Below are 16867 nucleotides of genomic sequence, written 5' to 3'. Positions count from 1 at the left end.
TTTATCTGAACACGTGTTTTGGAATATGTCTTGTTTTAGTGCTCTTTTATGGCCCTGTGAAACCAACATCCCTGGCTGAGTGCTTGGTTTAAATTTACAGAAGTGATCTCTTGGAAAATGAGGAGTAATTCCCTGCTAAGGAAGACCAACAAGTTGCAATGCAGGGATTTGAAAATCAAAGGAGATAAGTATTGTTTTCCATGCTAAAAAGGCTACAAAGAAAGTCTGGTTCATTTTTGCAGGTTTGCTTTGTTCAGCTTCCATTGCAAACCCTGATTCCTGTCCTCCTCATCTTCCAGGAATTGCTTTGTGGTTGAATATGTGAATTTTCCATGGAAAGCCAAAACCATTTCAGCTTTTCCATGTGATTCAAATAGGTAATTGCAGATTGCCTAAGAAAACTCACTTTCATACAACACATTTGAGCCTTTTCTGCAAATATTTAGCTCAAAAATCAACACCAGTTCTCTGCCTTCCTGTACAGGTGTGAATGGGATTGCATGTGCTCTGAGCTGGAACAGTGCTCAGCTCCTCCTGCTGGAATACAGGGAATTTACTGTGCATTCTGTGGCAGTTTGGCTCAGATCCAGCCTAATCCACTCCTTCGGCTGGAGTGTAACAGCTCGAGGCTCACTGAGACAAGCAGGGGTTTCTGCTTGGCTTCCAGCATCTCCTTGGGAGCTTCTGGAGAGAGGGAAGGTTTTCCCTTCAGATCACTCGGGGCAGCGTGACACTCGCAGAATCTGTGCCTCAAAACCCAAGGTGTGGCAGGGATGTGGTGGATGAAAGCTCGTTACCTGTCTACTCAACAAATCCTTTCTGGAGTGTGAGGCCTGGAGGCAATGCAGGAAGGAAATCCAAGTTGTCCACTTCATTGCTGCTGCTGATTCTGTGATTCCTTGGCTGTGCTGGGGAGTCTGATGGCAGGAATTGCTCCTTTCAGCCCCTGCCAGCAACCAGTTGTATCAGAATCGCTTAGGAGCTTCTGTTGGACCTGGAGATGATTTCCTGAGTGGATGTATTTTGCCAAAAGTGCATCTCTTAACCTCTTTTCTGACTCTACCTGTAGTCCAGAGCCTGATGGTTTTAAAAGGCTTTATAAATGTATGGACTATCCACACAGAGTGTGACTTGTCTCACGCAAACCAGGCAATTTTTGGCAATTCTCTTGTTCCCCAGCCATCCTTTGGCTGGGGGACGTTGAAAAGCTGCACAGGGTGTAATCCAGACCATAATTATCTCACTCAAAAGAATCCCACTCCAATTCTTTTCACCTCGGGGAACAAAAAAGTCCGTCCATGTCTGTTTTCTCCCTTGTTTTCAGTCACTCTGAGGTGCTCTGTGTGGTCTGTCCTTCTGATGGAACGTGACGGCTTTTCCTGGAGTCCTCGTCCTGGGATTGTCCCCTGAGGTGGTGTGAGCGTGCTGGCACAGGGGACAGGATAACCTCTGGCAGTACCACGGCAGCGCGCCCAGGCCCCCGCAGCTCCGCGCTGCCGTACGGCCGGCAGCAAATCCCGCTGTCCCGCGGCTCCTCCGAGCCACGGGGCTGGGAACGCAGCACCTTTCCTTCCTCACTGCTTTTCCGGCAGCGCTTCCCTCCATCCCGGCTGCCTCCGGGCTCGCGAGGACGTGTTGGATACGCGTTGCGTGCCACTGGCACGTGGGGGGGAAGTGCAGCGGGTGCTTGGCGTGGTCCCAGTGTTGGGAATCACCTGCCAAGTGTCCCAGGAGGACTCGTCTGTGTGGGATGTCCAGGTTCTCTCTGAAGTGCAATTTGGTCACCCCTGAGACATGAGGACGGAGTTGTACCCTGTGAGTTTCCCTACTCACATTTCCACCCTGCCCTACTCCTTCTCTGCCTTTTAATTCCAGAGCCACGGCAAAAGCAAAACACACTTATCCCACGGAGTAGAAAAGAAACATTCCAGTAACTCTAGGACCTATGGGCTGCCTCAGAGGCCACCTCTTCTGTAACAAACATTTTTGATAGTACAAAAAATAGAGAAAATTGATCCCTGCTTTGGACTTGGAGGACTGACCCCTCTGTTTGGGAGCTGAAGCCCCAGTCTAGTTCAGAGAGTGGTGTTGGTGCCAGCAGGCCTCAAGCAAGAGAACTGGGTGTCTGCTTCTGTGCTGTAGGATGCTTCCCTTCACACCACAGTGAAATGGTTTCCTTGAATACAGCCTTGTCCTGCCTCAGGTGAGGAGAGGCTCTTCCGCTTTCTGTGCTCGTGCAATGAATGTCTTTCTGGAGAGTCTGGAACGACGTCGTTATTACCCTCTAAGAAGGAGGAAGGAATTAATAATTGATCCTGGGGGGCTCTGGCTATTGGGAGGGGAATCTGCAGCCCAGTTTCGAATGTGAAAGCTTTAAAGGAGTGATGTCTGTAGAGGCTGCTGCGTATGTGCTTGTTACCGACACCGCATGCCCTCTTTTGGGAGGCAAACCCTATCTGCCAGATCATTTAAGAGCATGAAATGAACCTACAACACCTGGGATGGAAGAAGAAAGAAATTCCTCAAGTTTAAACGCTCTCTGACTCGCCATCCCCTTAGCCTCCTAAGCAGCGCACTCCTACTTTTATCTCTGTTCCAAATCCCACCGCAGGCCGATTGCAACTGAACTGGACATGACAGAGTACAAAGGGTGACATTTACAACCTGTCCTCGGCTTATCTGGCCCCCGGAGGCATGGTGGCCTGGCCAAGTGAACCCCTGGGGCTGCCTGTCCAAACGCGTTATCTCAGCACGAGGCAAGCCTGGGTTGCAGTGACCTGCTTGCTCAGCACCTGTGGGCAAGGCAGGGAACTGGCTCTCTCTGCCCACGGGCAGCAGAGATTAAACAAGCTCCAGGGAACCAGGCAGAGGCTTCCCTACCTCTTCAGGGAACGCTGAAGTGGTTCAAGAACACTTTGTGCCAGTCTTGGGTACGGCTGCAGATGGTGCTTGGTCCTTCTCCTTCTCAACGCAGACTCTACAAGAGAAAAAGGAAGTTCAGTTCATTAGAAACTAACCCAGGTGGGCAACAAATACCAGCCGTGGAAAGCCCCAGCCCAAAAGAGAGTCCTGGGAATAGAAGCAATGTTGATCAGCATGGGACCAAGAGCTCTTGGGAAGTGATTTTCAAAACTGTGTCAACACTAAGGCTTGAGATGCTGCTTTAAGGGCTGCAGCTTGACTGCACAGGTCTGTCTTTATGCCGACTGAAAGACACTGTGACGTGCAAGGGAAACACATGAGTGCCTATGGATTGTAGCAATGGGAGTGGGATCCAGCAAAATCAATTGTTTTCACAAATTTTTGGTATATTGGCATTTGACTCAATTTTATTCTCTTGACACATTCCTCTTTTCCGCATCAATAAATGATAAATGCAGCCTGGAAATAATTTCTCTATTAATTCTGTCTCTCTCTGGAGACAGCAAAATGACAGCCACAAGAATTATAAACACATTTTCAATTACTAAAGCTTAATGGATGAAATCCTTAACCTGCTTTGCATTTGGATTTGGTCAATTGAAAAGCCACACCAGTTGTGACAGGAAAGGAACAGGCACATGTAAAAACTGTGATGTGGAATGCTGTGGGGATCAGCTGGAAATCTAATGAGAAAACCTACAGACAGATTTGTGGGCCCAAATTCTGTGCCTCAGAATCTTCCCCAAAACCCTTCCAATAGGCTTAACTTGTACTAATTAGCTACGGCCTCACTGCTCCAAGAGCAGGTTGGTTTTGGCTGCAGGGAATGACTGTCAGACTTTTGCATGAATTAGATATGGGAATGGTCTTTATAAGAAGTTTGTGTTCCTTTAAACTAAGGGAAAAAGTTCAACTGTAACTGCCAAGTATTGCTCCTCAAATTCACAAAACTTGAAATCTTGATGTTTATGAGTGCCTCTTGGCCACATCAACTCTCTAAACCAGTATGTAGCTGTGACTTATAGTGGCTGAATGTTCAAATCTTTCAAGTGTAACAAGATTGGTGAGTCTTTCTGTTCAAGTTTCGACCCAGTATCTCTGAATATTTCATCCCACAGCCTGTAGAGTACTCCTGGTTCAGGAACCACAGGCACAAAGCTTCTTAAGGCCAAGAAGCTGCCCTTGTGAAATGCCTCGTTACACAAGGGCCCTTCTAACAGTGCAAGGGGCTCTGTTGAAGTCAAGACTGGGGGGGTTTGTGTAATGAAATGAAATATGTCCTAGAAAATAGCACTGCTTTGGTGGCATAGGACCGGGAAATGTCTCTCTGGGGAGTTACCTGGAGTGAAGGGCATGATTTAGGTGGTGAGCTTTTCAGAAGAAAATTTAAAACATTTTTTAAAAAACTAATTAAGACATGAAAAGTGTCTTAAAGCAGGGCTATTTGCAACTCTTTGCAAATGAAGAGATGCTTGATTTGTGGCTGGTGTAAAAATAATCTTTTTTTGTAGAATAGCGCCTTGCTAGTCATCTTACTGAGATCGAACAGTACTTTTGAAACCTTTCTTAATATGTAATTACAATGGCTGAAGTAAAGCCTAAAATCAACCTAAAATCAAGGGTGTTAAAGTCTAGATAAATGTTTCACCATCTTTCATATTCTTTCATACAAACTTTCCAAGAGCAATAAACAGGAAAAAAATCTGAAATATAGACTCTTTGCCCATATATTCTACTTAGAGTAGCCATTTGGTGTAGGGAGCACTACAGAGCTTTGCCTTATGGTAGTGACTAGCAGACAAGGACAGGTGCAATTTTATAAAGCCTTTATTTATTCTTCTTTTTTTTTTTTAAGTAAAGGAATTGAAAAGCACATAGTTTGACAAAACACAGAAGATTCATGAAATATTCATTCAGTACCAAAGGAAAAGGGGTAAGGGGTGGGAGAAGTTACATGGAAGGGTTTTTTTCTTCATATTTTTCCCACTGGCAACCTAGATTGGAGAGACAAAAGGGAGTATTCTGTAAAATGGCAGCATACTGGTAGTACTTCAACTTTTTGTTCCCTGTGCAGTGGCAGATGATAAAATATTAGGGAAAGCAGAGGTGGTGGTTAAAGGGAAGCTGGATGCTTTTTGGGGATGAAGAAGTTAAGTGGATGGAAGGGTGGGCAGGGAGGGGCAGACAGACTGACGGACAAATGTGCATTACTGCAGTAACCTACCTTAGGTTAAGCACCAATTCCCAATGTGGCTCTGCTCTGGACTATTAGGGCAGCACCCTAGGAAAAGGAATACAGACAGTTGTGAGAGAGCAACTAAGGAGCAAAGTAGCTTGTGCTTGAGAAGGAACTGTTAGAAACTTAAACTCGTGCCTGAATTATGGTTCAAATGATAATTCTAATGGTACTTCCTGACCCTAGAACCCATGTGCCCCTGGATGTTGGGTATCTTTCAATTTTGCCAAAGTAGAAAAGAAACTCTTGGAATGGATTAGAGACAAAATAATTCTTTCCTAAGTTTTCTCAATATATTTACCTATGCAATACTTCAGATATAAATAAAAAATAATTCAATTAATAAGCAGTTTAAGATATTAGTAATAGTTCTACTACATTATAATGAGGTTGCTACTGGAAACCTGGCAATGCAATATGGCTCTAGATAAACTTTTTCTGTGACATGATCAGCTGAACTCTCAATATATCTAATTGCTAGGCACTTCTGAGAATTGATCCAGATGCACATTTTACTGGTAATCCAAGAGTTCTGTAAGGATCTGTAGCACAAAAAGAAGTTTATGTATGCTAGAGATAAAGTTTAAATTCTGCACATGGGTATTTTTCAACTGTGGCTTGTAGATACTTGGCTCTTCTGACAAGGCCCTAAAGAACTTCATCTAATCTAGGATTTAGATGCGCTTTGAGCATGTGGTTTGCCTAAATTACCTCCAGAACAACCTCTCTACGTGAAATTGTTCAGTGACTATCATCTGTGCAGCCAAGATGTACATTAAGCTCTGCACATTTATTTTAAGGGCACACAGACAAGTGACCATAGCAGTTTGCAGAACCACTTTCTAGTGCACAGTTTCCAGGTTCCTGTATACGTGGTTTGGGTTTTTTTTGGTTTGGGTTTTTTTTGTGTGTGTGTGTGGTTTTTTGTTTTGTTTCTTTTAAAAAAGGAGATAGAAAGTACCTCTTCCCCAAGGCACGCATCAATATCTGACTGCTTGCAGCACTTTTCCATCATGGCAGTGAAACCCCCAGCAATTGTCTTTAGTTGTTCTTCTGTCATCTGGGGCTTGCGCTTGATGAGGTTGACGAGCAATCTGAAAACAAAGCCACAAGACACAGTTAACATTGCCTGCTGTAGTTGGATTCCCCAGTTTACAAGACACCATTCCCCCCCAGGCACAGCTCATTTATGAGGGTTTTTTTTGTCATGCCTAGATGAGCCTGTGCCTGTTGGTGACTCCTAACTTCCAGTCTAACACAACCATCTGTTTGCTTTGTGTTAACTCAGTTACAGGTGGGGAAAAACTTAAGGAAATGATCTGTATGTTGTCTTAATTAAGTACATCTCAAGACTTGCACAGGCAGCGGGCCTACATGAAACTGGTCAGTTAAGAGAGTGATTTTACGTGAAGAAAAAAATCCTATTTTTCCTCTTCCAAACTACATGATGTTATATGCTGACCAGGTCAGTGCAAACACATAGTTCCAACTGGTTTTCTCTGTCACTAGTGAAGCCCCAGTCAGATGACAAAACAGAGTGTCTGTAGCTTCCTTCTACACCCCCGTAAGTGCTACACTTCAAAAGCTTTCCTACAAGGTATTTCTTGGAGCTTACTTCAGCTGCCCTTCTTCGCGCTCAGCAGGAGGAGCAGTGCACATTTTCTCATCAAAATTGAACATCATGGGGTCAAATGGTGGAGGCACATATTTGGTATCTACACCCATGGCAGTGAAACATGGTCTCCTGTAAGAGTAGAGTTCGTTGCAGCACTGTGAAACCTGGTCATTGATAGGGGTGCTCTCCTGCCTCTTGCACATATCTTCAATGATGATGCTCAGCTGAAAAGAAAAGGGCAAAGGTGAGTTACATCTTCCCAAAACCACAGGAACTAGGTGATGTTTGTGTTATGAGAGCACAGCTGGAAGTGGGAGCTATTGGATCTAACACCTGCTGGGAAATCGCGTATGTTTGAAATTTAAAATAAATAGGTTTTCCTGGACTAAGGCATTTCTTCATCTGCAAACAGTCTGGGCATTGGGCTACAATCAGTAGGTTTGAAGGTTTCAAGACACTGCTTAGCTTTTCCAAATGCTACCTGCCACAGTCTCAATCATGGAGTTCTGGGCAACCTGGTCCAGTGGAAGGTGTCCCTGCCCACGGCAGGCTGTTGGCACTGGATGATCTTTAAGGTTCCTTCCAACCCAGGCCATTCTATGGTTCTATGATTCCTGATTCTATGATTCTATGAACTTACTTTTGCTTTCTGAGGGAAAGCAAAGTTTAACTAAAATTTTCACAAGCTACCATCAGATAGCTATTTAGGCTCCCACATCCATAAAAAAATGAACAGACTGGGAATTCTGTTAGGCAGATGCTTACCATGGTGTTTATGAAAAATCACTGTGTTTGCTATCTCGCCAGAATTCAGTATTTTTGCAAACGGGAAAAATCTCAAAGAGAAGAAGGGAGAAGAATAAATCTGTGTACTCACATAGTGCTCAGAACAAGACATGCGTTTCTCCTCAGGAAGACTGCAGCACTTGTTGCCAACGGCTGTCATTTTCTTCCCAATTTCAAGCAAGGTGTCAGTTGATACCTGAGGCATTTTCTTAGTGTAGCGGACCAGAATTCTGACAAAGACAAATTAAAATGACTGTTAGTAGAGCATTCTTCAAATGTGAGCACATCTGGCCCACTGAAGGGAAAACAGAAGTGAAGATCAAATCAATCTGCCCAAAGCAGCCAGTGTAATTCATTACACTCCAGAATATTTATCATGAGTTGCTCACCCTTTAAGGAAGTCTGCCTCGCCATGGGTATTGAACAGCTCACAGTTTGTCTTCACAACATCCTCAGTTTCCTTGATATGCTTGTTCAGGTCCTCTTGCTGCAAACAAGTACAAACTTATTATTAATATTAGAGCAGGACTTGCTGTTAACGATGCCTTAGGTTTTAACTTTTATATTTTTCAAATCCTGTACTGCTTAGTATGTAACTCTGAAACTTCATACAGCCTGTCAGCTACTGTCCTCTCATGCTGGTTGGACATAAAAAACCCTCTCTAGGTTTGCACTTCAAGGACACCTTGCTGTCCCAGGCCCCAAAATATGTAAACTAAAGCCTCTGACAGGGGGAACAAACTGGGGATAATGACATCACTACCTGAAATTATAATTGGAGAATTAACCCTGATATGCAAATGGACCAAACTTATAAAAGTGTGAAAAACCTGCAACCCAGCGTCCATCTTGGGTGGAGCCCCTCGGAGGCTTTTGACTCCCAAGGTGTACCTTTGAAGGCCCATCAAATAAATACCTGCTTTTATTCTCATAATCTTGTCTAGCCTCTGTTTCCAGGTAGCCACTCCAAGGCATCAGTTACAGTCATACAAATGTAACTTTTGATCTCTTCTAAACCTCTTAACTACAAAATGCTCATTTTGCAAAGTTGATCACTTCCGTATAGCCAGGATGGTGTAGGCAGGATTTGACTCCCTTGTGGGTCTTAAGTTCTAACAGAAATTTCCTTGAAAAAGGCAGCCACATTTTAAAAATTTAATTTAAATTAATTACCTGTTGGACTTACTTTCTAAACAGTGGGGGTTTATGTTTATTTGTTTAAATCAAGTAAATATTTCAAATTACTATCATCCATGAGGGGAACATCTCTTGGCCAAAGCTTTCAGGGACTCAACTTATGCTGTGTCTTGTGTGTGACTGAGTTGCAGATCAGACTTAAGTTGAGGGGTCTCTTATGTGCTGGCCATGCACATTCCCATCACAATCCATGAGCAGCCATACTCAGTATAGGCAGTGGAGCTCAGAGTATAACTGAGCTATTAATTGTCAGCCTCAGGACAAGCAGAACCACTTCTGAGATACAGAGGCATCAGACAGCTGAGTGAGACTAGTCTGAAATACTGTAATGTGACCAATGAAATTACTCTGTGATCTGAGATAACCCTGTATCCTTGTCATGGGCCATGGACTGCTTCATCTTCCACCAGGACATTAACTTCCCTTGGGATTACTCTCTCCAAAAGCTTTCTGTCTGCTCTTCTGTAGGAGCTTCTCAACCCAATTCTTTCATGACAGGTACCAATCAAGCATTCTAGTCATCTGCAAACAAAGCTTTGCACCTACAGCGTTTCCGTAGCACTCAGCAGGGTTGTCTGTCTTGCAGCACTTATCCAGGAGTGTTTCATATCCCTTAGTAATCCTCATAATCAGCTGTGTGGAGAACTCGGGGTGTCTTCGTGAATATTCATAAACAAACCTGAAAGGCACGTGAGCAGACAGAGCTCCTGAATAATGTGCTGCTTTCATCAAGCACAGTGCAGTAATAACAAGGACATTTCCTCAGGTGGACAATGAGCTTGGAATGCTGTTGGTACTACTTACTCTGACAGGAATGCATCATGGTTTGGCTCATAGCTTTTACACACTTCCTTATCTTGAATGTATTTTTCAACTAGAGAGGGAAGATTGTCAGGTTTGTCATCAAAATCTGCCTCTATGATGCACCTGGTCCGTTCCACTACTGGCTTCTCGCAGCAAGGCTTGATTTTACTTGAGAAAATATCTTGTTTAGAGCACAAAGAGGTCACGAGCTCTGACTGTAAAATTAAAACATAGTATCAGACAAGCTATGAAATTATAATTTAAAGACAGATTAATTGATCTGCTCTCTCCGCTTCAGACTCTTTCCTTTTCACTCACGTCACCTATTTACTTAGCGCTTTGCGAAAAAAAATGCTGCCTTCATACAAAGAGAAATAACTGGGGCATGAGCATGCCCTGTGTATGCTGAACACGGTGTGCAGGGTGAATGGTTCCCTCCCTGATCCTAGAAACTCTGAGAATACAAACTCTGGAAAGCCAGGGCACATCACTGAGTGCTCTGTCACAAGGATATCTGATGGATCTTGTCAGTCCTGATAAGATGCCCAGCTCTGAAAGAGGACAAAACATGATAAAACCCCAGAGCACTGGAACCAGCTGGCTCAACAAGTGTGTCCAAGTTTCAGTCAGCCAGGCAATATTGAAATCATCTCACTATCGCAGAGGTTTGTTAATCTGTTCTCTAGCATTCATTGGCACTACAGGAAAGCTGGATTAATGGCAGTACACTCGACAGGACAGGAGAAAAAATTGCAGCCTTTTTGCCTCTCCTTTCTTTTGCTTTATTTATGATTGAGTTGAAGTGAATAAATACCATCAAACAACCTCCCTGCTAAGTGTTCTGATTTCAGCCAAACACACTTGTAGACTGTAAGCAACAGCTCCTTGTCCTCATGATCAGACAGGGCTATATCCACAGCTGTGCCGAAACCTACTGCCAGTAACAGTCAGCTGTGCTGATCCTGAGCTTTTCAGTGCTTGAGGAACCTTCCAGCAGGGCTGAGTACAAGTTTAAGTTCCCTGGACTGTGAATGAGCAGCTGCACAAATTACTATCTCTCTAAACATTTTTCAAATATGCAAACATTGTTTAAAATAGTGAGTGAGCTTACCCAGTCATCCACACATTCTACCATGTCCCCTTCACAGCACTCTTTGTAGACATCCTTCACATCATGGACCATCTTAACAAGTTCTGCAAATGGAGCCTTGGGGTATTTCTGGCTCATACGAACAAGTTTACTGGGTAGAAAAGGAGAAAAAGACACTTGTTTTAAAGCACTGTAGGGAACAGAAACCTTGTAAGTCATTAACACATGATATGGTAGATCAGGATTGTTTCAAGAAAATACTCATTCTTCTCATCTTATTTCTGGTGGCTGAAAAAAAAGGGCATCAACATCTACACCAGTAAAGCCAGAAAGGAACAAATTTGTGGTTCTTCTGTTCTGCCGGAACTGTAAGACTCACACTCTAGAATTCCCGATCACTCTTGAGCGACTGGAAAGCACTCCAGATTACTTGGCACAGATAGATATAGTCCTGATTATACCTTTAAATCAAAGCTGACTACATCTATAAGATAATCCTAGTCAATGTTAGTGTATCAGACTGGCCACAGAACGAAAGCACCTCTCAGTGCCCAGACAGATGATCCACTTATTAATTGTTAAAGCTTTTCTTTATCTTACAAACAAATGTTTTAACAACTGTGATTCTGCCAAACCTGACTTTTTGGTTGGCTTAAGGTTCAAACTAGCACCTTACTTTGCTGATTGTTGATGTGTCCATCACTGAAAACTGTTGGCATTGGAACACACTCTAATCTCTGGTTCCGAGTGACACTCCAACAGTTAATTCTACATCTTCTGGACTGGTTCCAGAGATGGTTTCATTGCTCTGCAACTCTCACAGCTGAGCTTTTTCCTAGGTCTCACTCACAGGTTGACAAGCCTACATTTCATCCAAAAACGTGATTGGAACTTACCTTGCTTGGAAAGTCCTCTCACCATACTTGTCGAGGATTCGACATCCATGCTGCTGCTTCACTCCTATAAGCTTGGCTCTTTCCTTGATGACAACTGCCTGCGGTAACAGGACACACATTATCACATTAAACTGATTACATCCAAGGGATACAATTAATTCTGACCTGTCTCTTCAAGTTCTTCATGCAAAGATTTGCATAGACAGGAGAATTCTGCCTGTTTCTCACTCAGTTGCTTAGTGTTCATCCACAGGGACAAATTTGCTGTACCTTTGCATCCAAGCAAGCACCAATATCACTCTCTGGGCAACAGCTTTTAAGTGCATTTTCATACTCAGCAGCCAGACCCAGGATCGCTGGGGCATGCAAGAAGGGGTTTCTTCTTGCAACAGTATAGATGAAACTAGAAGGAAAAGGAAAGCGTAAGTTCCATGTTCCAGTGACAATAGCAAATGGCCTTAAACCTCTTGCAGCTTCTCTAACTTTTTCCTAGTTTAGAAATCTACTTTAGAAATCTAATTTAGTAATCTACTTTCAAAACATAATGCCTACTGATAGGAGATGCTCTGCTAAATCTCACTCTTCCCAAGGCAGGACTCAGTAACTGTGAGTGAAGGGTGAGCTCCTGATGTTGTCAGCCATCTGGTTTGATGTATAGCTGGTTTTTTAAAATGTATTGTCCAATACTTGAAAATTCTGATTTTCAGAGTGAAAAATACATCTATGGCCCTTTTGCCAAGATTTTATTGCCAATTTTTATTCTTCTTACTGTTATCTTTCTTCATTCTTGCCAATTACACCTATGGTAGTGGGAAGCTGGAGCAAGTAGGTTATTAAATCAGTACTGGAGACACGGTGAGTTTTCAGCAGGTTTGGGGAAGAAAAGTCATCCAAGATTTATGAAATGTGATCTTTAACCCCTGTTTCAAATGCAAAAACCTGCTCTTGCATGAAATGAGAAAATGTGATCAGGATAAGAAAGTAGAAGTGGCTGTTTTCCTTACTGTCCCAGGAGTGACACCCGTTCATCCTTGTACTTGTTGCATATCACATCAGCAGCTGGTCTCTGGTATGGTGGAATGAAGTCTGGTTGGTGAACTTTGAAGGACAGGAAGCACTGATTTCTTTCGGGATCAGCTTTACCACAGCAGTCAGCCATGTCACCATATGAGTCGCGGAGCTTGTCAACTTGGCAGATTTCATCCAGGAAAATGGAGGGCTGTAAGGGAGGTGCCGGGGGTCAGAATTAGTGTTTATAGACAGTGGAATGTATTGTCTATTTATCTGCAAAAGAAAACCCAGGCTGAATAGTAAATATATTTTTACTGAGCAAGATTTAGACCATAAATCAAAATAATCTACTGCTTTTCACATAATTTTATAAAGTTTTATTTTATGTAGTCCGATATCAAAATGGTTCCAATGCTTTACTGAAAAAAAATTTATAATTTGAAATACTCTCTGCAAGACAGAGATACTCTCCTTTTACTTATAATTTGACTAAACTGAATTTTCAGATTAATTGAAGTAGGATTTGGAATTCTACTTGATGAGCAGTTTGGGAAGTCTTTAGGGAGAACTAATGTCTAGCTGAACCTGTTAGACATTCAGGGATCCTAAATACCTGCAAACTTCTTTTGTTACCTGATTTTAGAAGAATTTTTTCAAACCCTCATAAACTAAGTGCCTTAAATTAGCACACACACCTTTTCAAGTCACCCCAGTGTGGAAATCCACACGCTTAGGTCACTTTAATACCTAGAATTAGGCCTCTACGTTACAGCTGGGGTTTTGTACAAAATGCTAACGTTTATTTTCAGGCAATGCTAACTAAGTTGGATGTGCCAAAGCGTGGTGTTTGGTCTCCAATATATGGCTCCATGGATCATCTAGGCATTTCTCAAAGGCACAGTTTTAGAACCTGACAAAAACAAGTTCTCTAAGCACTAAAATCTGAGCATTGGCCAGTGACAATAGCCACACCCGAAAGGTTCAGGTATAAGTCCTCAAGGAGGGTGATCCTGGCAGCTGCACAGAGCGAAGAGAAATACAATACTGAAGGATTCACTGCCTACCAGTGGTTTTGAGCACTCGGGAGCATCCTCATTGGCCACACACTTGTGTGCCAAATCAACAACATCCTTCACCAGCTTAGACAGCCCCTCGTAGGAACATCTCTGGAGGTACTGGGCAAACGTGATCATGGTACTGAAACACAAAGCACAGTTTGGAATATGAAAATGAGAAACATACCAGGCAATATTTTCAAATGTGCTTCTGAATTAAACTTGTTTGTTCAAATGACATGCACAAAGGCTAACTAGAACACCATGCAGAGCATAGTGCCAGATCCCACATCTGTCTTCTTCTCACCTCCTTTCTGAACATGTTTTTAACCTTCCCAATAACCTTTTTACCTTCCCAATAAAAGAAGCCTTGCATAATAAATTAGAAAAAAAACAGAAAGGACTGTGATTGGAGTTTTCTGTCACTTTTACCAGCAAACTCATAAATGCCATAACCTAAGCTGGATTTGGTCACTGAGATCTTCAGGCTGCCTTCTCTCAGTACTTATGTGTCTGTCAGGGCCCTCTGTCTTTCCCAAAACCAGTTTCAAATGAAAACCACTGAATTGTCTCAGAAAACCTGTTGCAGGCTTGTTTTTTGAGGTTGGTAGTTTGTTTGTGTTTTTTTCTGGCAATGTCTCAATGCAGCATAATTTCATTCTAAGGATATCAAACCTGTATTCCTCATGCCTATTTTATTTTCAGAGAAGGAACCAGAGGCCTTTTCACAAGGCTTGCAAGGAATTTTTTTTTCCAGAGAGCAATAAAGTCATTGTGACATTTGCAGGCCTTAAAATATTTCTAGGTTTTGCATAGTAACAGTAAGGGGCTAACTCAATGTTTCAGTGAGACATACACACTCCTTGTGAGCCCATACAGTGTGTCTTACTTTCCCTTTTCGGTACAATATCAAGAGAGACAGAAAAACAATCAGAAGCTGGAAGCTGAATGTTCACTTACACTGCCTTAAATGTCTCCTCCTTCAAGTCTTTGAAGCGGTGGGCAATCGGACTCTTGTGCTCTAGGAAGACAAACAAAGGGACAAGTGACGCTCACTGTCACACTGTCTGTGCTGGACCCCGAAAAATACATTCTGGGCACCAAGGGCCAGATTTTCACAAGGGTTCAGCATTCACCCAACTCTTATACTTAAGAGTGTAAGAATTTGAACTCTTTCTTGTTCATTTGTCTGCAGATACCCAACTCCTATGTTTGCTTGTCTTTTTGAAGGAACACAAGCATATGATTTTCATAATTCTAATACAATATTTAACTCTGTAAGCAGCTTCTTAATTCAGATGTTCAAAAAGACTGCTGGGACTTACTATCCAGGGTTAGCAAATGTGTCCTTTGAGTAACCACCACCACCAAACACTGCAAATAAAGCAATGTGGCTGCTGCTTGATTAGAGCAAACATTCTTCTTGGGAACACTAAGTTACTAGCTTGTCAAAAGACAGAACTTCCAAAAGCACAGTGCATCTGCTTTTTCCATGTTGGAAAGGAACAGATCCTGAGTCATTAACATCTGTTCATGCACCACATAGACGTTGCAGAGGGATGGCACCACACTCACTCGCCCAGTTAAGTTGTCCTGAGCGTCCTACCCATCTCCCCATTGTCTCTTCATTTAGTTTCCTTTCAAGTCAATAATATTTTTCTGTTCAATATGGATCAGGCTCCCACAAATTGTGAAACTGTATTTAAAACGTTAAATTGATAGAACAAAGACTTCCAAGAGAACTAATTAGTCCTTTCTTACCTGCATCTCGTGCAGTTCTTTGCAGATTCCTGGATCTGGCAGAACTTAGGAGAAAAAGAAATGAAATTAATGCTAACCACTTCATGGTTTCAGGTTATGATGTGAGCAAAATTGCTCAAAAATGCTAGGAAGATTGAAAGAAGAGAATTTGCTTATATACCCTTCACTACCCACGCTTGTAAAATATTAACCCTCAAGCTGGCATTTGTAGATTTCCATTTGGCCTGAAGAAGATTACAAAACTTCAGCTGCCCTTGCCAAAAATTAATTTGATATTAGTTATTTATTCTGTGTTGTTACTCTGGGCCTTTTTGTCCTGAAGAGGTTGAACCTTCCAGCACCCAAAAAAGATAAAAGTTTTGCGTAAATTTCCTTATCAAATGACAAACAAGGAGTTCAAGGCATCAGACAAAAAAGTCATCAGGGCTAATTCTATAGCCTTTATTTTGCTAGTATTTGTTCAAAAGCAATGCATGTTGGTATTGTATAGTAACAACTCACTCAGATAGGACTCAGTCCACTTGACATTAGAGAATTTTAATTTTAAATCACTTTGTTAAGATGAGATGGCTAATCTAGACATCTAGGGCTGATTTGAGCACGTGAATTTGTTAGGTCCTGTTCTGGTTTTCTGTGGGTACTGCTGTTCACCAATATCCAGAAAACAGCCAAACACATGGGTAAACATGTGCAAGAGCTGTCATTTCAGACAATTTCTCATTTGTACTGACATCCTCCGAAGAGTAATGTCTTAATTAAGCATCGCTCTCCTCCCAGAAAAAGTTCCTATTGATTAGGCAGTAACTTAGGAGATCAGACACAGGAAGAAACGTGCAGTTTTCACAGAGCCCCAGGACATGGAATAAAAGTGAAATTACTTTTCTAGGATACCTAGAGAGATGCTTCAAAAAATCCCAAACAAGTACAAGGTTGAATCCTTGCTGAGTGCAAAGTGATGTAGCATCCCAGTGGGAAATACTATGATTTATTTTAATGAATTTATGTCCCCAGTGTCTGGATGTCAACCCACACAACTGCAGGTTGTGTGCTGCCTTGCAACTCTTTGCTTTGCGAGCACCCACGTGGTAGAGCTGAGTATGTGGTCTCCAAACACTTCCTTAGTCCTTAAGGTTCCCTTTTCTACTCTGTTTTTCTTCCTCAGGCGGGCAGTTTTGCCATAACTCTGTATTATTCCTAATGGGAATAGCAAGAACAATTCCATGATCGGTTTTCTGGAAATTTGCCTAAATAAATAAGTACATGCATAATACTTCCTTTTATTTCTGAGTGTGAGTTTTTAAAGACATTTGAAATAAAGCAAATGACATGTCTAAGCTCAAAATATTTGCAGGCAGTTTTCATTCAGGAAAATGCCAAGGCAATGCATCTTGTGTTTCAGAAAGGCTGTTCTGTTCTCCAGGAATAACCACATAAAACTGATATGAGTTCACAGAGTAGTGTGATACAATGAAATTTCTACTGGCTGCTGCTGTT

The 16867-nt window shown here is 42.3% G+C and overlaps 1 protein-coding gene and 1 long non-coding RNA gene across 2 annotated transcripts; one reads left to right on the top strand and one right to left on the bottom strand.

Moving 5' to 3' along the window:
- Window positions 1–1050, top strand: LOC116443942. The gene is made up of 2 exons (XR_004240110.1): window positions 1–377; window positions 485–1050. It is a non-coding gene; the product is annotated as an uncharacterized LOC116443942 (long non-coding RNA).
- A 3681-nt stretch (window positions 1051–4731) lies between these two features.
- On the bottom strand, window positions 4732–15519 carry ALB (albumin). The gene is made up of 15 exons (XM_032108865.1): window positions 15374–15519; window positions 14573–14633; window positions 13622–13754; window positions 12551–12765; window positions 11817–11949; window positions 11547–11644; window positions 10672–10801; window positions 9561–9775; window positions 9303–9435; window positions 7949–8046; window positions 7651–7789; window positions 6774–6997; window positions 6120–6252; window positions 5147–5203; window positions 4732–4916 (listed from the first exon to the last, which is right to left on the bottom strand). Exons 1-14 carry the CDS (start codon window positions 15456–15458, stop codon window positions 5153–5155), a joined length of 1848 nt encoding a protein of 615 aa, XP_031964756.1. The 5' UTR covers window positions 15459–15519; the 3' UTR covers window positions 4732–4916; window positions 5147–5152.
- Between the last annotated feature and the right edge of the window lie 1348 nt (window positions 15520–16867).

Source organism: Corvus moneduloides, chromosome 5 (genome assembly GCF_009650955.1).
Source record: "Corvus moneduloides isolate bCorMon1 chromosome 5, bCorMon1.pri, whole genome shotgun sequence".
Classification (NCBI taxonomy): Eukaryota; Metazoa; Chordata; class Aves; order Passeriformes; family Corvidae; genus Corvus; species Corvus moneduloides.
This window is presented reverse-complemented; position numbering and strand designations above follow the sequence as displayed.

Excerpts from the sequence above, each read along its gene's own strand:
- ALB (XM_032108865.1), bottom strand. The coding sequence starts at position 15,458 with ATGAAGTGGTTAGCATTAATTTCATTTCTTTTTCTCCTAAGTTCTGCC. Across the intron at positions 13,755-14,572 it reads GAGGAGACATTTAAGGCAGT|TACCATGATCACGTTTGCCC; the intron begins GTAAGTGAACAT and ends TTTGTGTTTCAG. Across the intron at positions 10,802-11,546 it reads GAGAGGACTTTCCAAGCAAG|TAAACTTGTTCGTATGAGCC; the intron begins GTAAGTTCCAAT and ends TTTTCTACCCAG.